This window comes from Capricornis sumatraensis, chromosome 2 (genome assembly GCF_032405125.1).
Source record: "Capricornis sumatraensis isolate serow.1 chromosome 2, serow.2, whole genome shotgun sequence".
In the NCBI taxonomy this organism is placed as follows: Eukaryota; Metazoa; Chordata; class Mammalia; order Artiodactyla; family Bovidae; genus Capricornis; species Capricornis sumatraensis.
This window is the reverse complement of record NC_091070.1, coordinates 18,949,280-18,975,612: the sequence shown is the minus strand read 5'-3', so window position 1 is coordinate 18,975,612 and position 26,333 is coordinate 18,949,280. Positions and strand designations below refer to the sequence as shown.

The following is a 26,333-nucleotide window of genomic DNA, read 5'->3' as shown; positions in this document are numbered from 1 at the left end:
TTGTGACCCCATGGACTGTAGCCCTCCAGGCTCCTCTGTCCATGGAATTCTCCAGGCAAGAATACTGGAGTGGGTTGCCATTTCCTTCTCCAGGGGATCTTCCCGACTGCAGGGATCGACCCTAGGTTCCTGCGTTGCAGGAGGATTCTTTACTGTCTGAGCCACCAGGGAAGCCCATACAGATTAGAGAAGCTGGTGTGTTTCAGTTCAGTTCAGTTCAGTCGCTCAGTCGTGTCCAACTCTGCGACCCCATGAATCGCAGCACGCCAGGCCTCCCTGTCCATCACCAACTCCCGGAGTTCACTCAGACTCACGTCCATCGAGTCAGTGATGCCATCCAGCCATCTCATCCTCGGTCGTCCCCGTCTCCTCCTGCCCCCAATCCCTCCCAGCTTCAGAGTCTTTTCCAATGAGTCAACTCTTCGCATGAGGTGGCCAGAGTACTGGATTTTCAGCTTTAGCATCATTCCTTCCAAAGAAATCCCAGGGCTGATCTCCTTCAGAATGGACTGGTTGGATCTCCTTGCAGTCCAAGGGACTCTCAAGAGTCTTCTCCAACACCACAGTTCAAAGGCATCAATTCTTCGGCTCTCAGCCTTCTTCACAGTCCAACTCTCACATTCATACATGACTACTGGAAAAACCATAGCCTTGACTAGACGGACCTTAGTCAGCAAAGTAATGTCTCTGCTTTTGAATATGCTATCTAGGTTGGTCATAACTTTTCTTCCAAGGAGTAAGCGTCGCTTAATTTCATGGCTGCAGTCACCATCTCCAGTGATTTTGGAGCCCAAAAAAATAAAGTCTGACACTGTTTCCATTGTTTCCCCATCTATTTCCCATGAAGTGATGGGACCAGATGCCATGATCTTCGTTTTCTGAATGTTGAGCTTTAAGCCAACTTTTTCACTCTCTTCTTTCACTTTCATCAGGAGGCTTTTTAGTTCCCCTTCGCTTTCTGCCATAAGAGTGGTGTCATCTGCATATCTGAGGTTATTGATATTTCTCCCGGCAATCTTGATTCCAGCTTTTGCTTCTTCCAGTCCAGCATTTTCCATGATGTACTCTGCATATAAGTTAAATAAGCAGGGTGACAATATACAGCCTTGACGTACTCCTTTTCCTATTTGGAACCAGTCTGTTGTTCCATGTCCAGTTCTAACTGTTGCTTCCTGACCTGCATACAGATTTCTCAAGAGGCAGGTCAGGTGGTCTGGTATTACTTAATAGCTAAGCAACTAAAGCCCAGGGGGTCTTAGACCACATTGGAGATTACAGAGGATGCATCCTCTTGCCCCTTGGCTAGACAATTCTTTATTTTGTTCTTCATTTCTTTGTATCTCTCTCATTCACTTTCACCCTTGTCTTTTTTTCTGACTTCTTTTCTTAAGATGGAAATCTTGTGAAAAGGAATAGAAGTCACAAATGCTCATTATAAAAGGTTCAAACCGTCTTTGTGTGTGTGCATGCTCAGTTTCTTCAGTCGTGTCTGACTCTTTGCAGCTCCATGGAGTGTAGCCCACCAGGCTTCTCGGTCCGTGGGATTCTCCCAGGCAAAAATGCTGGAGTGGGTTGCCATGCCCTCCTCCAGGGGAACTTCCCAACCCAGGGATTGAACCTGCATCTCATGTCTCCTGCATGAGCAGGTGGGTTCTCTACCGCTAAGCACCACCTGGGAAGCCCTTCAAACTGTTTAAACGCATATAAGAAAGAAAACTCTCTCTTGCTCCACCCCAGTCTCACTTTCCAGAAAGAGCCATTGTTGACAGTTTAATGCCATGGTTCCCAAACTGCACCCAAGCACTCTGGGCTGCTACAGGGAACTCATAGGATTCCCGGGAGACATTCTAAATCGTTAAGGAAAACACTGTTGTTCGACCTATGTCAGATACTGTATAAACGACTAGCTTAAGGTAGTTCCCTGTTTCCAACATTAGATCACATTATATTCCTTCCAGTGATGCCATATCTTTGCAAATCCGGGTGTTTGGGGCAGTTGCTGTGATAAAAAGCAATTACTGGGCAAAAATCAACACGGAATAGGAAATGAAGGTGGCGGGGTTGAGAAGATGTGCAGCGCTCCACAGCACGTGTGTGCTCATTTAGGAATAAAGTAAACATACTATATTTTCTTCTAATTTATATATATTTCAAATAACTTTGAAACAACTTAAAAATAACCCAAGCATTGTCAATCTTTTTCATCTTCGCCAATCTGACAGATTAAAACAAACATCTCATTTTGCTAATATTTTTTGTTAAAATACTTGAGAATCTATTCTTACGATTACTAGATACTCATTTTTCTTTGGTGGCTTGCCCGTTTTTTTGTGTGTTCTTTGCCATTTTTCTAGCGATGTGTTTTGCCCTGGACGTGGGGATAGAAAGCAATCACATTTACTCAGATCACATAGTTAACATTTTTCCCAGCTGTTTGTTTTCTGAATCTAATTTTTCTCCCTGTTCCTTTTCCTCTTCCTTGAGTTTTACTTTATTAGTCAAGTTTTGTGTTAGCTTTCTTACCCTAGTTCTGGTCTAGTCGCGTGTGTGTGTGTTAAGTCACATCAGTTGCGTCCGACTCTTTGTAACCCTATGAACTGTAGTCTGCCAGGCTCCTCTGTCCATGGAATTTCCCAGGCAAGAATACGGGAGTGGGTTGCCATTTCAGCCTCCAGTGGATCTTCCTGACCCAGGGACTGAACCCGTGTCTCTTATGTCCCCTGCATTAGTCAGGCACCTGGGAAGCCCCATGTAAGAAAGGCAACTTCTTTTTAGTTATTTCTGACATGCCCTTGGTAGTCCCTTTGATCTGATCCAAGAACTTAAATCTTTCTTTAACTTGCTTCTCTTCTATCTCTCTCCCTCTCCATTCTACCCTCTCTTTTCAGGAAATCCTTTTGTAGGAACTCTGGTCATCTGGGGTGTAGTAGCACTATCTCTTATCTTTTCTCTATTAAAAATTCCATCTCTTAGTCTTTATTCTATATTCAAGAATAGAATCTCTTGAGTTACTCTTCAGAGTCACCCGTCTCAATGGTATCCATTCTGTGATTTTATACTTTAACGAATTTTTCTTTTCCTACTGAGTGCTGGGAGGGGTAGTGAACACTTGTGCTTTTAATTTCCTCTTGGACTGCGTTTTCTTCACAGCCTGGCTCTGTTCTAGTGATGTTTATCCTCTTGATTGCCCTGAGGATGGAATTCAGATTTTTTTCGTATCTCCCCTCTATTTCTGCCTCTTAGTTTATTTCACAAGGTGTCATTGATCAGAGAATCATTGTTTCTGTTCATTGTGTCATTACCCCAATCACTATTCAGAGCAGATCAGTCCTTTCAGACAATTTGGGGTACTACTGGTTTTCATAAGTGAAGGTCTTGGCTTTCAGTTTTCACTATATATTAGAACCACCTGGAGAGCTTATTTTTAAAAATTCCAGTGCCTAGTCCCCTCTCCAGGTCAGTTAAGTAATCATTTCTGGCAGTGGCATACTGTCTGTTTGTTTAATCTTATGCTAATTACAGGCCTGATCTGGAAGCCCAGCCTTTCCTTGGCCTAACGTTCCCACAGCCAGGCGCGCCACTCTGGTTTGGGCCTGATGGGTTTAAGTCATTCAGTTTCCTCTCCACGGTGCACCCCAAGAAGGACACTCTTCTCCCATCTGTTGAGGGATCTTAGGGGGACACAGAGAGATCTGCAGAAACCGGTGAGCAGCAGGAGGAAACCTCAGCATCTTTGGAAGTCTCCCTGCCTTGCTGAGATGTTTTCTCATCCATATTAGCTCTACCAGCCCTAGGTTACACAGGCACCACCCTCTGGCTTTACTACTGATGTGAGAAGCTGGCCAGAAAATGTCCCCCTTTTATTTAGAGACCCTCTTGACCCGGGGAACCTGTGTCTCATATTTCTGAGTTCCTCCCCTGTGCGCCCCCATTCAGTACCTAGCAGCTGCCCCTACTTCCAGTCTTGCTGCTCAGGGCTTGGGATTTTCCCAGGCTTCTGCTGGCAACACCCAGTTATCTTATTCCCAAATGGCCCCACTGGAAGCCTAGGTGGCCCATGATCAGCTTCATCACCAGTTCACCTGCTTCATAAGTTCCCAGAGTTCCTCAACATTTATCCTCTGCTGGTAGGAAATTTATTTGCTTCTTACACTCTATGTTTTACTTTGTTCTTTGATATTTCACTGGACTCCAGATTCTTATCTGTTCCCTCCTCCTGCCTCTCACAGACCCTCACATGGCTGGCTTCTCTTTTCATTCAAGCCTCACTCAGCATTGGTGTCTTTTTCTCAGAAAGGTCTTCGGTGGCCACTCACTCTGTGGTGGCCACCCCACATCCATGCAGTCTTTCTAGATCACATCCTCCGCCTGGATCTCTTTCTAAACAAGACTTACAGTTATTTTAGCATCTAGACCTATGTCTGGCATGTAGTAGGTACTCAGAAAGTATAGGTTGGATGGAGGGTGAGTGGAGAAGTGACCATTTATCGGCAATGCTGTTGGCATTTGGGAAAGGAAGAGCGGTTAAGTGCATGAATTTAAGTCACCTGGATGACATTGGGATTTCGTCCTTTCTTGAAATTCAGCAAAAGAAAAAAAAAGGCAAAAAGCATGATAGTTTGGGAAGATGGTAGCCACTTGGCCTGTTGGTTTATTCAAACGTATCAGCACTTTGTCCCCAAGGGACTCACTGCCCCCACATCTAGGTTCTGGGTCTGTTTTTACAGCTCAGGCTTCTACTGTAATCATAACATCTGACCTAACACCTACAGTGTTCTGTTCATCTTCAAGCTAGTTATGCAGATACAAGGGAGAACGAAGAGAAGCTGTGAGGCCCTCTTTCTTCTCCCAGCAGGACATTCCCACCCAGTCAGATGCTGGCAGTGATTGGGAACCTGCCTCTGGTGCTACAGAGTCAGGGATCAGCGCCAACATGCTTGTTCAGTCTAGAGATCAAACAGCCTTTGTGCATGAAACAAGGGCTGAATGTGACCAGCAAAATAGTCGAAGGTCATCTTTTTCTCAGTTTCAGTTTAATTTAGTTTAACCAATAAAGAGTATTGAGACCTACTATGTGCTATCTTCTAAATAAGAAAGTCTCTCAAGATACCCACGTAGCAAGGTGAATAACATGCTGTCTTACCTCCTGGCTCCAGGATTCCTCCTTTTTGGCAAAGGACATTAATGTCACTTGGGGCACAGAGTCAGGCCCTAAAACCAGGAGTGTTGGCAGAGACTCCACAACAAGTGGAGAGGTTGTGCCCCATAAGAAAACGAGATGAATGTACTTTTAGTCCCCAAGAGGGGAGACCTCAGGGCCGTGAAAAGTGAGGGTGGAGAGAGGAGCAGAGAGACGAGAGAGGGCAAGCCTCCGTACAGAGCCATGAAAACCCCTAGTGCTGAGGTGTCCAAGGACTTTTCAAAGTGGGAATGCTGAATATGTGATTTCTAAATTGCCTGCTGCTGGATGGTGCAATCTTCTCAAGACCCTTCTCAAGACCCTCCAATTTCAGTAAAGGCTTCTACCCTCTCAAACACTTCATATGAAGTTGGTTTTTGGTGAAGATGGGTGAAGTTGTATGGAAGAGTCGAGGTGGCATGGGAGACCGTAGGGGTCGCTTGGGATTTCATGTTCATCTGAGGTGGGCTGTGATTTCTCCTGGGCGTGAGTAAATGGGTACAGACTCTTTCCAATGCCCAGGGCAGAGGTCATCACAGATAACGTCTGGATTCTACAGAGTTGAACATACTGTCTCAGCCATGCAGGGTTTATAGACAAACCAGTCAAAGACAACAACAGGGATTAATAGAATAATTGGCAGGATAAAGCAGGATGTAACATAGACAGTAAGAAATTGTGCTTTAATCCTCTCTCCTTTTCAGACAAACTATCAGATCTAGAAATCCAAGAATGAGAAAAGGAATGTTCAGAGGGCAGTACAAGACTGCCTCTTTAAAGGATATACCTGAAGTCTATTCAGTGAAAATTCTGAGAAGTCAAATTTAGATAAAGAAGATAGTGATTGCCAGGGCTCATCACTGAGAAAGAATCAGCCCCAAATTGCCAGATCTCAGTTGGAGAAAGCTCTGTCATCTGAGGGCTTCCCTGATAGCTTAGTTGGTAAAGAACCTGCCTGCAGTGCAGGAGACCCCAGTTCAATTCCTGGGTCAGGAAGATCCGCTGGAGAAGAGATAGGCTACCCACTCCAGTATTCTTGGGCTTTCCTTGTGGCTCAGCTGATAAGGAATCCGCCTGCGTGTGGGAGACCTGCGTTTGATCCCTGTGTTGAGAAGATCCCCTGGAGAAGGGAAAGGCTTCCCACTCCAGTATTCTGGCCTGGAGAATTCCATCGACTGTATAGTGCATGGAGTCCCAAAGACTGAGGCCGCACTCACATGACTGAGTGACTTTCACTTCACTTCATTCCACTCCACTGTCATCTGAATACCACCAGGAAAGTGTCCCTGGGAAGATGCCATCAGCCAGATAGTAGCTCTAATAAGAACCTGGCATTGCCTTCAGGATTGGAGGTTCATGACTTGCCCTCACCACATGGTATTGGTTTGACTTTCTCTCTCTGCTGGGCAACAGGCACATGAGCAAAGAGCTACAAGGAACCCGGCTCATCCTACTTGGTCAAAGGCATCCACTCCCAACTAGCCCAATGTGCTGAGGGGCAGAGACCATCACTGAGCTACTCAGCAAGTCTGATAGAACTCTAAATCCATGGTATTAGTCAGTCTCCCTCCCTGTGGTAGTCAGTCTCCATATACGGCCCCATCAGTGCTTTCCTCTCTGTATGCAGGCCCTGCTTCTTCCATGGGAAGGGGACACCTCCCTCACTTTTCATCCAGGCTGGTCTTGACATCTTATTTAACCAACAGAGTATGGCAGGAGTAATATTCTGGGAACAGGTCATAAAACAGCTCTTGGTCATTTGAGACATTTGCTCCTAAGACATTCTTTCTTAAAAACCTGTTGGCTATGAGAAACCCAAGCGATCAGGGAAATCATGGAGGTTGAGAGCATTGGCTGAGCTTCTGGCCAAAATCAGCATCATCTGCCATGTGATAAGCCATTTTGGATGTCCAACCCAGTCCACCCTTCAGATGACACCACCCTCAGCTACTATCCATCTACAACTCTTGAGAGACCCGAAGTGAGAACCTCCCAGCTGAGCCCAGTCAACCCATGGGATGTTGAGAGAGAAGAATAAATTGTTGTTTCAAGCCACTGAGTTTGAAGATGGTTTGTTCCACAGTAACAAACAACAGGACCACTCCTTGTTGAAGTATTAGGACCCTCAGGTTTTCTTGGGGCATTAAGTAATATTGTGATTGTTTCTTCAATAACCTTGGTCTTGAGATGGACTCATTGGTTATTCACTCTTTAAGGAACAATCCCTTGTTTCGTAATTTTTCCGGTAACTTGAAACCTTTTGAAGATAGCTGGATGTTCTTATAGATAGATGCTTATTCTGAATCTGGCTTTATTGTTCTCGATTTGGGAGAACAGCTGGAATGAAAGACAGACTCCCTGGGAGAGCCACCTGTCTTGGCTATGTTAATTTGGGCTGCTCAGTGGGAGGCAGGAATTTGGTGAGAAGCAATGGGCACGAAAGAGAAATTAGAGTTGGAAAAAGACATCCAGCTAGCAATTAGAAATATAAGGACACATCACTGTCAGTATAAGGACACATCACCCACATTACTGTACACATTTTCTTACTGATTTCCCTTTAGTGTTAAACACTTGCCGTGTGAAAAGCACTATGATAAATACAAAGATGTGGTCTCTGCCCTCAGAGAGCTCACAAGATAGCTGCAAAGACAGTGACATAAACCCTTTAAGAGTTAAGTGATGGTACAAAACCGTAATCAGAGATACGTCATGAGAAAGCCTTACTATACAATGGAAGAAAATAGAGGGGCTGTGTGTTCCATGGATTATCTGAGTGAGACCAAGGGAAAGTTATTGTACTAGTCACCTGGGGATGGATATCCAGAGATAACTTTTCAGAATTATTTTATAACCACAGAGATCATTCCATGGTAGCAACATGTTCACATCTGATCTTACACCTTCAAAGGGATGGTGCTTGGAAATAACCAAGAGGTACAAGAAAGACATGTATAGAAAAGTTGTATCCAAGGAGCTTTTAATAGGAGAGATCCAATGACCAGATTATTAGAAGAAAAAAGAGCAGATGTAGGGTGTCCAGACACAGAAATAGGATTATGAGTAATTGAAGGAACCGAGATATACGAGGCTGAATAGTGTCATCTAAAAGTTCAAGTCCTTCCCAGAATCTCAGAATGTGACTTTATTTGGAAACAGGACCATTAAAGATGCAATTAGTTAAGATGAGGTCACCCTGGGGTAGAGTAAGCTCTTAATCCAGTATGTTGCTCCTGCTGTTTAGTTGCTAAGAGTTGTGTCCAACTCTTTTTCAACCCCATGCACTGTAGATCGCCAAGCTCCTCTGTCCATGGAATTCCCCAGGCAAGAATATTGGAGTGAGTTGCCATTTTCTTCTATAGGGGATCTTCCCGACCCAGGGATTGAACCTGGGTTGGCTGCCTTGGCAGGCGGATTCTTTACCACTGAGCCAGCAGGGAAGTCCAATCCAATACGACTGATGTCTTTATAAGGGGAGAAAACAGAAACACTGGCACATACAGAGCAAAGGCCGTGTGAAAACCAGACACAGAGGCAGAATACCATGTGATGGCAGAGACAGAGACTGGAGTAACGTATGAGCAGGCCATGGATGCCAAGGATTTCTGGCAGCATCAGAAGCTAAGAGGAAGGCACGGACCAGGTTTTCCTCTAGAGCCTTCAGAGGGAGTGTGGCCCAGTTAACGCCTTGATTTCAGATTTCTAGCCTCTAGAACTGTGAGAGAATACATTTCTATTTTAAGCCATCCAGTTTGGTGGTATGTTGGCCAACTAGGAAACCGCCACACCAGGGTAGCCTGTCTCTCCAAAACTCCTTGTTTCTGCTGAAGGCTGAGCTTGCAGCTTTCTGTATATCTGTCCTGTGCCTCTGGTTCTGCGTCTAGAGACAGCCCTGGCTCTCTGGCTTACCCCCAAAATGGCCCTTATCCTCCACCACCCTTCCCCCTGCCGCCACCAAGGACCCTGGTGGAATGAATACGGACTCACTGCTTGCAAACCAGAAAGTAGGGACACCGGTGGTGGACGTGTGTCCATAACACAGACACGACAAAGACTGAGCAGCTTTCCACACCTGGCTCTCTGGGCGCAGCCACTGATTGGGGTAGAGCTGCCATCAACACCATCCCCGAAGAGCCCTGCAACCTTGGTGGCCATCCCAGGTCACAGCATGACCCTGGCAAAAGCGATGTGTTCCTGCAGCTCGGTGGGGCTTCCATTTGTTGCTTGCCTCAACCCCAGGGTGGGGATAGTTAACAGCGCTTTTTGTCCTCTGGAAAGCTGTTGAGTTTGATTCTGTGGCTTGAGTTTGAAAGAATCTAGGATCTGTCTTCTTGGCTCATTACAGAAAGCCCAGCCTGGAACTTTGGGAAAAAATCTTTCTTGGAATTCCTTGGAATTGTTGGTGGCTCAAATGGTAAAGAATCTGCCTGCAATGTGGGAGACCTGGGCTTGATCCCTGGGTTGGGAAGATCCCCTAGAGGAGGGCATGGCAACCCACTCCAGTATTCTTGCCTGAGAAATTCCATGAAAGACATCATAAAAAAAGGTTGTGTCTATTTTTAAAAAGAAGGGAAATGTGTGGATGTGATCGCTGTACACTGTGCTACAGTGCAGGGCTCATAGCTTAGTGCTCGCAGATAAAATGCACCTTCTTTACATCATTTGCTGAGGCTACAGTGTAGTGGTTCTGAACCCTGTGGCCAAGAGCCTTTTAATGTGGCTAGCATTCATTCCACACCAACACTCTTTCCGTTTCTACCTTCCATCCTTGCCAACAGAGCTGCATGGGGAGAATGTTTGGTCTTGGGGAGTGAAGAGATGGCTACTGTTGAGCTCCTGCAAAAAGCCTGAAAATGAATGGAATATTTTCTCCACCAGTTTTTGAAGTTTTCTTGTATCAAGCCAAATGACAATGAAACTGTTCTGTGCTGTGCTTAGTCACTCAGTTGTGCCCAATTCTTTGCAGCCCCATAGAATATAGCCTGCTGGGTTCTTCTGTCCATGGGGATTCTCCAGGCAAGGATACTGGAGTGGGATGCCATGCCCTCTATGACAATGAAGCTACATACTTCGTTATTTGGCTCTCCAGAGATATACCTTCACCACCCTAGAATTTAACATCATGCTTTTGACTTTTGTTGAAAGTATTTAGTTCATGGACACATGCTGTTGTCTTTCCACTCAAGTGGTGGACCAGCAGTGGAATCTTAGCCCCACTTCAGACACACAGAATTGGAATTCCCAGCTTAACAAGATCCCTGAGTGATTTAAGTGCACATTAAACTCTTGAGAAGTTTGCATGTTATGAAAAAACTCAAATGAACTTTTTGGCAACCCAATAGCTGTATGTAAAAGTTTCCTGCACTTTTTTTTTAAATAAAGGTATCAGAAATATCATTCATTGTTTCATTGCTCCTTATGTAAAGACTTGTGAGACAATTCCTCTTATAATTCAATACTAGAGCAAAAGTTGTCTTTACTGGCAAACTTACATATTACCTCTTTCAAATGTTGAGAGTGGTGCAATCCATCTTGGCTCCAAGGAAGCTCTAAAAATTTTTTTTGTTCACTGGCAGTAGTTCCCCTAGCCTAGGTTTTTGGTATAATAACCATCCCCTACTAAGACTTATCATCACTTGTTTTTATTACTATTCTTTCCTATATTTGGGTTTCCCTGGTGGCTCAGTGGTAAAGAATCCACCTGCCAGTATAGGAGACATGGATTTGATCTCTTGGTTGGGAAGATCCCCTGAAGGAGGAAATGGCAACCCACTCCAGTAACCTTGCCTGAGAAATCCCATGGACAGGGGAACCTAGTAAGCTACAGTCCATGGGGTCACAAAAGAGTTGGACATGACGTAGCAACTAAATGACAACAACCAAGATTTACCATCCCTTGTTCTTATTATTATACTTGCCTATGTTTAAGGGCTTGGGGATTTTGTTATTGTTGTTTTGGTTTTGTAATTGTGTGTTCCTGTAAACCTCTGATTCTTTTTGGACCTAAATTAAATATCAATAAATCAATGGATATCAAAAAAGGGAGGAAAATAAATATTGGTAGACCAATGTGTCTCAGAGTTTAATGTGCACTAAATCACCCAGGGATCTTGCTAAGCTGTGGATTTCAATTCCACGGGTCAGATGGGTCCTGAGATTCTACTGCTGGTCCACAGACTACCACTTGAGTGAGAGATAGCAGTATATAGCTCATGAACTGGAAACCTATTGCTGCTTAAAGAAGTCAGAGGAGTAAATACAGCAAAGGAACTATAAATGGAAAGACAGAAGCAGAAGGAAATATCTTCATCTTCCAACACCAAATGAATAAGACCAACTCTCTGTGCCCCGTCCCTACACTTTGGTTTGGAGAGAGTCCCGTGGACGTGAGGCAGCACGGCAGAGCTGAGAGCTGTGTTCTGGAACCACACTGTCTGGACTTGAGCCTCAGCTCCATCCCTTCCTAGTGGGTCTTTGGGTAAATTGTCACCAGGCCTCAGCTTCCCTATCTGCAAAATGGGGATGGTGTTAGTACATTCTTCAGAGTAGTTTTAAGGACTCAGTGAGTTAACAGGTGTGAAGGCTGGGAACGATGCCTAGACCATTGTAGACACTGTGCAGGTGGTGGTTAAATCAATGAATGGATGCAACATTCTGCTTCTAAGCACCTGTATCGGGTTTATCCTGGATGAGCTGGCATATTTCTGATCAGTTGAACATCACTTGGTTCTAAACTGGACTCTGTTTTTCCCCTGGGAATTGAGGAAGGGGCAGGAGGTGGGGGCAGCATCTTTGACGAAAGATCAGATTCACAAAGCATCCTCAGTTTTTAAGTAAAAAAAATAAAATGATGGAGTCAAGAGTTGGACCCGTGACTGACAGGTGGCCCAGGAAAGCCAAATCAGTGGAGTTGTCCTGTAAGCAGCACTTGACAAGCATCCCCTCGACGTGGCCCCTTTCAAACACCTTCTTTAAAGAGACTTTTACCTTTGGCTAGTGTTGGTGTAAAAAAGTCCGCATTCAGGATTTGTGCAGGTTTGATGGACTCTGTCACTTAAATGAGACATTTCCCTTTGGCCTGTGACAGCTAAATAAATTTGAGTTGTTGAAGAAACTGTGCCACAGGTTTCTGCCTGGTATTGATCACCCTTTAAACCTTTGTTCCCTCTCCCAAAGCAAAGAGCCCAGCCAGCAGCGAGTGAAGAGATGGGGCTTCTCTTTCGATGAGATCTTGAAGGACCAGGTGGGGCGGGACCAGTTTCTACGATTCCTGGAGTCGGAATTCAGTTCAGAAAACCTCAGGTACATCTCTCCAAGGTTTGAGTTGTGTGCAGGTGTTTGTGAAGAAATTTGCAGCATTGGTTTCTCTGGACACCTCCCTTTCTCAGTCAAATGCTATGGCTCAAATTCAAATTCCAATTAATGTGGCCAAGGTTGGAGAACAAACTTTATGTTCAAGCTTTATTATCACTGGATGAACACCCACCAACACCACAATTTTTGGTTCTTTAAATCCAGATGACATGTGTTCAAGCTATTGGAAACATGTCTTCAATAATAAGTCAATGGTCGAATGGATTTAATGACACCATCCTTACACTAAAACCATAAAACCATGGAACTCCATGGCAGAAAGGGAGCTCAAAGACCTTTCCCTTTAAAACTTTCCAGTCTCTGGGGTCCTGAATACTTGACAGGCTAACCAGAAGAAAGAGGAGTCAGTGGGTTCACTTCAGAATTTCAAGAAGTCACAGTAAATACTGTTCAAGAACTGGAGACATAACTATAAAAGCTAACTGAAATGTACTTTTCCTTTTGGGGGGGAATTCGAGCAACTCCATGTAGTGATTACTTTGGTCACTTAACGCCAGTGAAAACATTGATTGTTCTATTGGTCTATGAGTAATCAAGATGGGGAAAATGTACTAATGTGTTGATAGTTACTGTCTAGTAGGAAAAAAAAACTTCTAAAACATGGGGTTCATTATAAGAGAAAAGCAAGGGAGCTTTGTACAAAGGGGTAGGGATGGTGGTCATGCAAAACTGAGTAACCCGGGATTTATTCAGGCTTTCATTGTATTAGATGTAGAAACAGAGACATACAGAAAATGTGACATCTAAGACCCTGACTCATCTTGGCCAAGTGATGGCTTCTCAGTGGATAAGATGGAAATCTCAGTGTCTTCTTGGCACCAGGCTCTATTTTACATAAAAGTTAATTCCCATCTTCCAATGGCATTTTTCCAAAGAGTGACTTTATTAATTTTTTTTTCCTTTAAAAAGACCATACTCTGTGAACAAAAGACTGTGTGCTATAGTGTTAATGTACAAAATCCATGTTATATATTTGGAGTTGGAGACCATATCAGTCCCGTACATCAATCAATGATATTTATCACACACCTATGCTGTCTCCAGCCCCCAAGAATCTGCGGAGGGGATGTAAGAAAGACAAGATGCATGATCTTTGCCTGCAGCAACTTTGTTGGTCCTTGAGAAAAACACACAAGAAATCCTTAAATCATTAAATGAATATAAATGAGTGTAAACTCTGAGAACCGTTTTGGTAATGTTTTCAAAACATCCTACCAGAGTAGGCACATCGTAAGCTGGGCTTTAAAGAGTGTACAAGATACTGATGTAGACGAGAAAGAGAGAGGGGGGCTGCTCTCAGCTGGAAGACCCTGAGAGCGGAGCTGTTGGGGGGGGGGGGGGGGACTCTCACACACCACGCAGTCCTGGGAGGATGGGTAGATGCTGATTAACTCGAATAGCAAGGCCGTTCCAGGCAGCTGTGTACCTATTGTAAACCAGATAAGGCTGAGTATCTGATTTCAGGTTATGACACAGAAGAGCTCTTTCCTTGTGCTGAGGCATTATTCTACACTTTGCTTCAATTGCTGATTGAGTATTTGTGATAGAAGGCTTGACTCTAGACCACTTAATCAGGATGGTGCTCAGACCAGCCTCCTAGGCCGTGCCTGCAAGTGTCCTGGGTGGGAAACCACCCTCTCTGTGGCCAGCATGCTGTGCCCAGGCAGACTCTGCATGACTAGTTCAGCCTCAAATCCCACCTTCAGCTTGGTCCCCATGAGCTAGCCCTGGGGGTTCTCCCCATGTTCCCTGCTCATCCCTGTCCACGGGGACCCCAAGACGGAGTGTTGTGTGGTTTGTGGTTTAGTCACGAAGTCATGTCCAACTCTGTGCAACCCCATGGACTATAGCCAGGCTCCTCTGTCCATGGGATTTTCCAGGCAAGAATACTGGAGTTCGTTGCCATTTCCTTCTCCAGGGGATCTTCCCCACCCAGGGATCGAACCTGGGTCTCCTGTATTACAGGCAGATTCTTTACCAACTGAGCTATTCCAAAAGCCCATGGAACTGTATAGAGGCTCCCATAACCTGGCTATTTCTTAGCCACCTGCACCATTGTGGAGATTTGGAAGGATGACCACAGCATCCTGGTCCTTGTGAGGGGCCCCGGGGTGGGACCATCAACTGGTTTAGCACTGCCTTGCCCAGTCTGAGTGTAGCCAGGACCATGAAATCTGCATGCATTTCAGGCCAGAAGCACACGGAGGAGGGTGTCCCTGGCAGGTGTCAGCGCCTCCTCCTGCCTTACCTGCCATACTCTGCCAGCGCCTCGCTCCAGGAGGGCTGCAGTCAGTCCTGGGTGAGAGAGTGCATGTGAGCAGGTGTGAGTGTGCAGTAACTAATCTCCTCCCCCAGCGTGAATGCATAAATCCAGACTTAAAGAGGGTCCCTTCTGATCCGTGACAGGAGAGCGGATAAAGGAAATTGAACAGCCTGAGATAAAAAGTATAGCCCAAGAGCTTCTAAAATCCTCTCTGCAAGCCCAAATTCTACTTGTATGATATTCAGCATAATTGGATATATGGGGGAAGCTTTGGTTTTAAATCACACAACTTTAGGACTCTTGGGTCGCCTGGAACCAGGTCCTTTCCTCCCCCTCCATTTGCAGTCATTCCTGTGGCCACAGATACCAGCCTGACATCCGCTGTGACCCAGGTCCTGAGGATGCAGAGTTGAATGCATCTCACCTCTCACCCAGGGCATCCTCAGGGGGCCCTGTGGCTGCACCTCCCCTGTGGTCCCTGTAAAGGTGAACGCCAGGGCCATGCCATGTGGCACAGCTCAAGGACACTGCCCACCTGTGGTGCTGGCCATGCCAGGATGGTCCTTCCTCCCCTGGACTGGTCAAGCCCAGGCAGCTGGCCTTGGATCAGGGGAGGGAAAGAGAGAGACTGACCAGGACTCAGCTAGAGGCACTGCAAAGGCTTCTCCACGTCTGTCTCCGCAAGCTCCTTTGCATCTCTCCAGTGAAAGGGGTACTTAGAGCATGACGTTTTTGCATGACACCTAGAAAAATCTTGCCAGCTCACCAGCCAAGTGGTTCAGTCTCTGCCAGCGCTTCAGAATACAGAGAAGAGGAGCCCCAAAGAGGCATAGGTGTTGCTCTCCCCACAGCGAAAGGTCACCCTGGATCCTTGAAGGAAAGAGGTCTGTGATCATACAAGTGGACATCTTCTTTCATCATTTTTTGGGGGGTGAGCCTGTGAGATGAGGGAGGGGCAACACCTCTGAGCACTGCAGGCCACGTGGCCAGGGCATTTGCGGCACACAGCAGGGCTCATGGTTGCAGGCTGTTTGTAGGCTGAGCCCAGGGCTCCATTTGGATAGGGTGGGCATCCCCCACGGGAGACAGCTGTTTGCTCAGAGCCTCTAGAATGCATGCAAGGTGGGACCTCCTGGTTCTGAAGCAGAGGGTCCCAGGGCGTGGTCTGGCTTGGTCCCTCTCTTTTCTTTGTGTGCTTTCGGGGAGACAGGAACCCCTTGCCCCTTGCCACCTTTGCCCCCTCTCTTGCACAACAGATCTTTTTTTTTTTTTTGGTTGTGCCAAGAGGCACACAGAATCTTAGTTCATAGGGATCAAACCCACGCCCCCTGCTGTGGAAGCGCAGAGTCTCAGCCACCAGACCGCCAGGGAAGTCCTACGACCTGCACAAGTCTTCATCCTCCCTGACTTGACCACCACTGCCGCTCGGCAGGGCACGAGTTAAAAGTCAAAACCCGCAGCCAAGAGCGTCCCCCGTACATTTTTTATGAGCTGTAACGTCTCCTGAGAGAACATGGTTGTTCTTCTAACCTGCAGATTGATTATCCTGGTTCCACACAGTGTCAGTTGAAGGGAGAAGCAATTAAAGAGAGCGCAGGAGTGTTAGCAGTTTGTCCTGAAGCGCTCCAGCCTCCCAGTTGCCCCGAGTCCTAGGAAGACCCTGGGAGGTGGGCCAGGCCTGGTGGGCTTTCCCGAGAACTGAACACATGATTCATGGGGACAGAGGTGCTCACCCGGCACTCGGACAACCTGTGGCATTTGGGCCACTGCCCCGCGAATGTCACTCAGCTCAGCTGGTGCTGCTGGTGCTGAGATCCCAGCCCAAACAGAGACCAAGTCAAGTAGCAGCAGTTGTTCCTGGAGTCTCTGTTGGCCAGCAGAGGGCACAGAGGCCCTTCCTTCTGCGTGGAGCTGGCTTTTCCCGGGAACAAATGAAAAGCTGGGTTTTTCTAACACATGACAATCCTAGTTGATGAGAAGATAGGTAAGCAAGGAACCAGGGCCTGGCCAGACCTCCTGGAAGGACGGAGCGCTGCCCGCTGCTTCATGGTTCCCCTTGTTGCAGCCAGCCCTGAGGAGGAGACCCCATTCCATGTCAGCACCCCGCCCCCACGGGAGACAGAAGGCCACCTGGGGCAGCCCTGGATGGCCCTCAAGTCCCATCCCCAGCTGCTCGGTCTGGGGGGTGGGGTGGGGTGGTTCTGAGCCCAGGCTGCCTCCCCGAGAAGCCCGGTTGCCCCCCACGGGCATTCCTAAGCCAATGACATGGATCGGATGTCGGCCCTGGGCTGCCTCCCCTGACTCTGCCAACTCCAACAAAGCAGGACAGGTGATCTCCCTGGTACCCACGCATCCGCCTAGCCTGCCAGTCGTGACAGCCCTTCTGCCACCAGCAGGCACGGAGGCTTATGCAGGGTGGGCGGATCCAGGGCCGCTGACAGTCTCTCCTCCCCGCTGGCATCCTGGAGAAGCAGCGGTAGCTGCGGGCTTGGGATAAGAGCGGACCAGCGCAGGCCTCAGTGGGCCTCCCATCCGTCTGTAAGAGATAGGCGAGGGGCGCTTCTAGGGCTCTTTCGAGGGGAGGGTGGCCGGGCAGCCGGGGCTCAGAGCCCCCAGCTCAGGCCCGTGGGCTCACAGATGGCCAATACAAACCTAGCCTGTGAAAGTGAAAGTCGCTCAGTCATGTCCGACTCTTTGTGACCCCACGGACTATTACAGTCCATGGAATTCTCCAGGCCAGAATACTGGACTGGTAGCCTTTCCCTTCTCCAGGGGATCTTCCCAACCCAGGGATCGAACCCAGGTCTCCCACATTGTGGGTGGATTCTTTACCAGCTGAGCCACAAGGGAAACCGAGCCTGTACTGAATTTCAAACTGGCACAAAGGTTCTTCGAAGCCGGTTATGGTAAACACATATGGGATGTCAGGATGGGGTTGTGACGACATTTTTACTGTCACCTGAGAGAGATAAGGCAGGTCATCTCCAAGGCAGATGGAAGGCCGAGAGGGTCCCCATGCGTGCAGGAGAGAAGACTGCTGTCGGGGGGGTGTCATCCCTCTTTCTCCCTGTCCTCCCCCTCCCCTTCGTCCCCCTCAGCTCCTCCTTCTATTTCTCCTCCTCCTCCAACATGCCTGTTGTTTCTTTTTATACTTTTTTAAAAACTCTTGGTTTTATCTGATAAAGGGAACCTTTTGATTTTTTGTGTGTAAAAGTTGATTATATTTGATTCAGAAATTTCCCTTCCCACCTGCCCCAGACTTCTCTATACCCAGCTGATGTGCATTAATGTAGCTCCCAACTCATTCTGCCGAAAGGACTGCTAAGGCCTCAGGAACCATGGGGAGCCTGCGGCTTTCAGAAGCTGCAGGGTCCTCGGGGCCTGCCCAGTGCTCCATCTCAGAGCAGTCTGAGACAAGAGACAAAAGGTGACGCCCACATGACCCTGACTGAGGCATCAGGAAATCATCCTCATTTGTATAAGAAATTGCAGAGTCCGGTAGGCTTGGGATGGACGCTGGCCCAAAGGAGTTGCTTCCAGCCCAGCACTCAGCCAGAGGTGACTCCCTAGAGCTGCCAGGGACTCACAAAGCTACACGTCAGTCTTCTTCCAAAAACCTTCCAAAAACCAACACTAGCTCCTCTCTTTAGAGCCGATTTCCTAAATTTTACCTGCCCATCGAACATGGTCCTCTGGGAGAAGAAAGCCTTTGTAGGTACTGTCTTCACCAGCTGACCGTTTTCACTTGAAAGCACTTGGCTACCTCCTTCATTTCATGGCAAACCTCGGTGGGAGTGGGGGTGCAGAGAGACCAAGGGAACTTAGGGAATGGCCAAGGGGGTAGAGGAGACTCCCCCTCCCAGCTGAGCTTCAAAGACCCTTCTGAACAACTGATCAGTTAACAGCCCCCTTTGAACTCTGCCCAACTCCCTCCCTGCTCCACCACCACCCCTAGTCTGGACTCTGGTTAAAGACTGGCTACTGTGTCCCTGGGTAGCCAGAGGACAGGATTAGGAAAGACCTGAGGTGAGCAGAAAGATAGAGGGCTGGTGTTAAAGGGCAAGTGAGGCCAACGTCAGTGGCAGGAGCCCCAGGCCTTACCACCCAGGCCCCTCCCGACCTGTGGTCACCGTGAGGCTGCCCCTACAGCACCCAACCACGGGGCCTGAGAGTATTTCACAGTTACACCGGGATGGGACGTGCTCAGACCCGTCCACATACCCCTCCCCCTGCTCTGAACCCACCGCGCCAGGAGGAGAGAGAAGCCCAGGAAGACAGCGATGCCAAGAAGGCAGCACAGCTGGAAGCAGGACTTCCTCATCTTCCTCAAGCCGTCAAGGCTTCTCCCTGCCTCTTGGTCTTGGCGAGAAAACCATGAGGGTTTTCTTTAGCGAGATCATCAGAATGCCAAATGGTAAATCAGGGGGAGAGTTGAAACTCACAGAGCTCGTGTCGCGCACAAACTCAGACCCACACGCAGAGACCACTCCCCCGGCCCCGCCCCCCAGTCTTCTTTCCTGGTGGAAATGAAGCTGCGTTACCCGAGTTGGCCACTGGGTGGCACCTTTAGGCCATGCACATGGCTCCACACACCTCTGAAGAGCAACAGAAAAACATGCTTAACCTTTAAAAAAAAAAAAGTGCCTCTTACTTTGGGTGAAATTCGATGACAGATTGAATGCACCTTCCTCCATGTCATGGTTCAGCTTCTCTTGTTCCTGCCCTTTCGTTGACTTGAGTACGTGTGATTCCCGTGGCTGCAGGAACCACACAGCCAGGGACCTGTCCTCCCGTCTCATTGATGGGGAAACTGGCCTGTTTTGTCCACAGGACACAAAATATGCCACCCAGACCTGAGTCCTGCTGAAATCCCTCTCCAGGGTTGCCTTGGGAACCATCGTCACGACCCAGGGAGCTGTTGTCCAAGCTTTCGCCCTGGCGGCTGCTGTTCTCAGCAGAAAAGAGCTTACAGTGCACGCCCAGCCCTCCAGCACCACGCAGATGCTGAGGGATTCATGAGAGGCAAATATAGTCGTGAACAGGAGGCTTCTCTCTCCAGCAATCCCTGGAGAATCTTTTGTAGAGGGACCCCCGATATATGTCCCTTCAGCTTTGTTCCAGATGAGCCCACCTGCAATCCAACAGACATTTTCTGAGCACCTGTGCTGTGCTTAGTCGCTCAGTTGTGTCCAACTCTTTGCAACCCCATGGACAGAGAAGCCTGGCGGGCTACAGTCCAAGCCCAGTCTTTGCCTGGATTCTCCAGGCAAGAATACTGCAGCGGGTTGCCATGCCCTCCTCCAGGGAACATGCCAAACACCATGCCCACATTGATGCTGCAAATAGGCTCCATTTCTCTATCAACAGTATGTATGGCTGGGTCCTTCCAGCTCAAATATTCTTAATGGCTCCAAGATACTATTGCTTCTGGGATCTTTCTTTCATTTGAATACCTCCAACTGATCCCCACCAGATATGGAAAAGGAACTCACATTGTCTGGGTCGTGGCTTCTATGTCAGACATTGGTTCTCTCCCAAGGGTGAATTTACCTCCCAGAAGACATTCGGTAATGGCCAGAAACTTTCTGGTTGTCACAGGTGCGGAGAGAATGCCCCTGGCATCTGATGGGCCAAACCCAAGGTTGCTGCTACATATCTTTCTATGTACAAGGCGACTCTTACAACAAAGAATTATCCAGCCCAAAATGGCAACAGTACCGAGGCTGAGAAACCTTGAGGTAGAGAGAGAAAAATCTCTTTTTGGTAACCAGAAGCAAGGCAATCTTCTAACATACATTTAGTGCAATGATGGAGCACCTTTGTATTCTCAGCAGTCCTTGTAGCCTTCATGACCTTGGACATGGCTACTGGGACAGCTGGGGGACAAAGAATGAGTGCCATGGGATGTCAGTTCCAGGACCACGTCCCACAGAGCAGCTACTGTCGGAGCCCCTGGAACAAACTGTCCTTGTGCTTCTGTTTCAGGTTCTGGTTGGCAGTCCAAGATCTCAAGAAACAGCCCCTCCAGGATGTGGCCAGGAGGGTGGAAGAAATCTGGCAAGAGTTTCTGGCTCCCGGGGCCCCAAGCGCAATCAACCTGGATTCTCACAGCTATGAGATAACCAGTCAGAATGTCAAGGATGGAGGGAGATACACATTCGAAGATGCCCAGGTTTGCTCATCTCATCAAATAGTTCTGTCCCAAGATGTTCATGTGTCGACTCCACTACTCGAGTCCTTGAACACACATCCAAGGTGTTGTATGTAGTTATAATCTCAGCCTTTATTTATGAGGCCATCAATGGGGACCATTCCAGGTGGCTGCCCAGTGCAATTCCAGGAGGACTGCTTTTCCTAAATGAGTTACGTTATTACGTAGAAATAGAAATTTACCATTATGTGTGTGCCTTTTCCAGGAAAATCTCAAAAGTGTTTTACAAAACCCGAAGTCCTATAGTAAGTCATAGTAAAATCTGAAAAGTAGAGCACAACATCAACAAAGTGGGGAGAGTGGGCTGGAGGGCCAGGGATCAAGACCATGCTCATAACCACCGCCCTGCACTGTGATCACCAATCCTGCAGTGATGGAGCACGTCTGAATTCCATGCCATGTGCCATGTGATGAAATACCACCGGAAACAGACCAAAGCTCCTGCCCTCGAGGAAGTTAAAGGCTAGTAGGAGAGAAAGGCAGGGAAACAGGCAATGTCACCAATAAGTGAATGAGCTCTGGGGTGTAAGGAACCCATGAGTTGGCGGGCAGGGGGGTGACAGGGAAGGATGCACGACTCTGCACAGCACCACTAGCACACAGATGCTGGTGAAGCTGGTGGAAGAAACAGAAGCCGCCCTAAAAGGCAAGCTTAACTTGAGGGCTGAGAGACGCCATCTCCAGAGATAAACATCAGATCCATTTCTCACTTCCTGGCCCCTAAATTTTGTTTCCTGCCACCATCCCACACCCGGTGACAGGGCTTAAGGTTTTGCTCTGTGTCCTCAACCCTCTTCATCTCTTGCACCTGTGGGGTCCCCAGGTGAGAAATGCCCTCCCACAGACATTATCATCTAATTTAGGAAACTCAGTCTCTGGTGCAGATAATGGCATGAGGAGAGAAACAGTGGCCTCGTCATCCCAATTTGCCCTGTTATTTGCTCAGAACTTCAGAATGGAAACACTTAGCAGCCTCAACACCACAACTGTCTTTCATGTGACCCCCCTGGTCATGAGTTCCACTGAATGCCTGGGCCAGGTAGATTTGGTTTTGTAGAGTTCAGTGACTTAGCTTTATGACATCCTGACTCCCTCACACCCTTTGCAGCTTCAAAGTGAAATACTTAAGTCACAAGAAATCTTTTTTTTTTTTTTCTGATAGATTTTTGTATGTGTGTGTGTATGTGTACCAAGCATATAGTGACATTATCCTGGTGAGGAGAATGATGGAGAAGCTTCATAAGTGATGGAGAAGCCCCGTGGGTGATGGAGAAGCTCCATGGGTGATGGGGAAGTCCCCAGATGAACAATCTGAAGCACAATCCTCAACTCTCCATCATTCATAATACAGATGTTTCATGTTTTTTGAGATGAGATGTTTCAAAGGGATATTTGTCAGAGCATCATAGTCCCTGCCCAGTATTATCACTCTGAGCAAGATGTCAGAAAGGATTTATTTTAATGTTTTATTATTGAAATTTGTGGGCATTTTTTATGGAAAAGTAAAAACTTTGTGAACCCTCATCCAGCCTCAGCAATCATCAAATACAAGACCGATCTCATTTTATCTATGTCCTCGCCTACTTTTTCACCATTAGTTTTAAAACAAATGCAAAACTTAACCATTCCATCTGTAAAATACTTAGGTATGTATCTCTAACAGAAACTGACCTTTTGGTCTTAACATTCCCGCAATACCTTTAAGAAATTAGCGATTATCTCTTAATATCATCAAATGTCCTGTGAGTGTTCAAGTTCACAGTATTTCCTAAATGCCATTTTTAAATTCTTATTCAAAATCAGAATCCAAATAAGGCCCACACATGCAGCTCGCCTTGTCTTTTAAGTACATTGTAATATACAGGCTCCTTTTATGTTCTCCTCACCCTTGCAGTTTATTGGAGGAAGAAGTTGGGTCTTTTGTGCTGGAGAGATTCCACAGTCTGGATTTTTCTGTTTGCAACCTTGTGTTGCTATTTAATGCGTCCTACCATCTGCATTTCCTATAAATTGCTAGTTTGACTTAGATATTTAATCAGATTTTAGCTTGATTTTTGTGGGCAAAACTACTTCCTAGACTGTGCTGTGCTCTCTTGTCAGAAGGCGTATGATGTCTAGCCATTTCCCTTTGTGGTTTTCGCAGCCATTGATGTTCATAGTTTAGACCCATCAGTTAATTAGGGGTTACAAAATGATGTTTTAATCCTGTCATTCTTGCTTCATTTATTAAGTGAAGTACAAATAGTCAAATGCATCTACTATTTGATTATCTAGTAATACAATTCACATAAGAAAGATGGAATATATGTTTGAATCATTTCCTCTATTTGCCAATTTTAAAAATAATGAAGAGTTTACTGTCATCTTCCAATGATGACCAATTAGGGTTTTTTGTGTGTTTTTTAGTATCCTTGTAAACCCATGGGTTTAAGCATATCTGCTATGTTTTAACCCATTTTGTTTATTATTGTTGTTGCTGCTTGCATTGTGCCATCTCTGGCCAGTTGGCTCCTTCTGACATGACCCTGGTAGTCTTTGATGCGATCCAAATATCAGGGAAGCTAAGATGATCTGAGCCCTTCCCCAGACGTGGAATCAGCTAGTTCTTCAAGAATCTAAGAATCCTTTGTTTTTCTTAGTGGGAAATATTTTTAGAGACAATAATCTGGGCATTTCGAGGCACTCATTGTTCCTGTGTTGGTTATCATTTTTAGACTTTTCCAGTGGCCAAAACTAGGAAATAGGTGGTGGTTGTTTCTGATGAAAATACATCATGAATCATGCTGATACTTTCCATTCAAATTCAGAACTACTGCCAAGTCACTTCAGTCCTGTCCGACTCTGTGCGACCCCATAGACGGCAGCCCACCAGGCTTCCCCGCCCCTGGGATTCTCCAGGCAAGAACACTGGAGTGGGCTGCCGTTTCCTTCTCCAATGCATGCAAGTGAAAAGTGAAAGTGAAGTCGCTCATGTCGTGTCCGACTCTAGCGACCCCATGGACTGCAGCCTACCAGGCTCCTCCGTCCATGGGATTTTCCAGGCAAAAGTACTGGAGTGGGGTGTAGGCAGATGCTTAAGTGGATCCAATGGCAGCGATAATACCTGAGCGTATTATCAAAACTAAAGCTAACACAATCTTTTCCGGAATCTGGAAAGCAATCCTGTGGAAGTACTGCTTCCTAGTCGGGGACTCTGTTGACCGGACCACGTGGCCGCGAACAACTGGCCCTCAGCGTCTTGCGCGATCCTGGGGCAAGCGTCTCCAGGAGGCAGCCACGTCTGGTGAGGATGGCCTCAGCAACGGCTACCTCGCACTCAACCGCCATTTAGAGAATAAGCATTGTTTAATGCTCCGTTTTAACATCCACTTCACGGGCCACGCTCGGGCCACAGTCGCAGTGCAGCCCTAGGCCCGCCGTCCACAACCACCGCGTGCCCTCCGCCATCAGGGCTCAACTCCCGCGGCTGGACCCCACCCTGCCCCACCCCATGGGGCCCGGGAAAAGCCACAAGGGTGACCCCTCTGCCGCCCCCAAGGCCCGGACGCCCATGTCCTGTTTCCGACCCCTCCAGAGACAGATGGCGTATACCAAAACTACAGGGGATTTTATTTAACCTCTTCTTTCTTAGGTCTGTGTCTCCTTTTTCTAGAAACCTGATTCTCAAAGGCATTATCGATGACAGTGTTAGTTCTTCACGTCATTTGCTTTATCCTACATCACCACAGAGCAGCCTCGAACTCACAATGCCAACTAGCAGCAGCAGTATAATCATATCAGCGCTGCTCACTCATTGCCTGGTTGCTGGCACTCGTGGTAGAGAACCTGCCTGCCAGTGCAGGAGACATAAGAGATGAAGGTTCGATCCCTGAGTTGAGGAGATCCCTTGGAAGAGGGCATGGCAACCCACTCCAGTATTCTGCCTGGAGAATGCGCATGGACAGAGGAGCCGGATGGGCTAGAGACCATAGGGTCGCAAAGAGTCGCACGCAACTTAACACATGCATTTCAAGTGTGGAAGCACTATAGTTTAGTCAACTGACTATTGAAATTTAGTCAACACTCCTATCAAATATTTCTTGACATTTATATTGTTACTAAGTCAAGAAATATTTGATAGGAAAGCTTGGGAAGTCAGCATATCGTGCCTTGACGTGCTTCTCGATATACACCCTCCATTAGCACAGTTCTCTGCCATTTTTCAGGTACATACTCACAAATATTGGGTTGGCCAAAAAGTTCCTTTGGTTTTCGTTAACATTGTACAGAAAATCTCCAGTGAACTTTTTGGCCAACCCAATGGATTGTGTCTCCTTAGTGAAGTAGACTAGACATGTGGGTACCCAAAGAAAGCATTTGTAACCTCCTCATCATCTGTAAGGACTGGGATTCTGTGACTTCTAGTAAAGCACTCTTCCTAAACAAGTTTCTCTTTTCAGCACATTCCGCTTTGTTTCTCAAGCGTGTTTTCATCATAAGTACACCAAGTGCTTCTCACTAGCACTGTGACCTTGGGCAAGTTCCTTAAACTCCCTGAGTCTTCTTCCCTCATCTGTACAGAGATACAAGGGTACCTGTACTGTGGAAAGGGAATTAGGTGAAATAAAACATATCAACAAGTAACAGTGTCTGGCCCACAGTAAGACATTGCAATTCTGTCTTATTAATGTCATTAATATTGTTTTCTTATACTTTTGTGTTTAACAAATTTGGTTTAAAAAATTAACATAACTGCAGGTAACCTTAGTACCCAGAGATAACCGCTATTCTAGTGCTTTTTTTTCTCTCTCTCAATTCATGTGTATAGAGTGGCTGTGCAAATAGGTTGATTCTGTAGCCTGCCTTTTACACTAAACTAAGAGTTGGTTTAAAAGGCTGAATTTCTTCTGTGAATGGCCAGACAGTTTAAATTTTGAGCTTTGTAGGTCATATAGTCTATATTACTAGTGCTCAGTTCTGCCATACCCAAACAGCTACATTGTCATAGTGTAACAATGGAAAATACATCAATAAGTGGGCACGGCTGTGTTGAAAACCTTTATTTTTGGACTCTGAAAGCTCATGAAACATTATTCTCCTTTTGATTTTTCTCAGTCACTTAAAAATATAAAAACCATTCTTAAGACATAAAGAAGTAGACGAGGGGCAGGGGTGCAGAGTTTGAGATCACTGTGCTGAATAATATACCATGAAAATCATTGAAACATTTCAAGAAATCCAGAAAGATAGACGATAACGGGTTGGGAGCCATTAATTTTTCATTTATATGGAAGAGAGGGTTAGAGGAGACCTTGGTATAGTAACAG

The 26,333-nt window shown here is 46.7% G+C and overlaps 1 protein-coding gene across 5 annotated transcripts in view; it reads left to right on the top strand.

Annotated features, from left to right (window-relative positions):
- The window catches only part of RGS6 (regulator of G protein signaling 6), a 188,837-nt gene that overhangs the window by 122,614 nt on the left and 39,890 nt on the right, over positions 1-26,333 (top strand). For all 5 annotated transcript variants that reach the window (XM_068964417.1, XM_068964418.1, XM_068964420.1 and 2 more), the window contains 2 exons: positions 12,356-12,481; positions 20,802-20,988. In XM_068964417.1, coding sequence (XP_068820518.1) covers positions 12,356-12,481; positions 20,802-20,988 — 313 coding nt within the window. The remainder of the gene's footprint in view (positions 1-12,355; positions 12,482-20,801; positions 20,989-26,333) is intronic.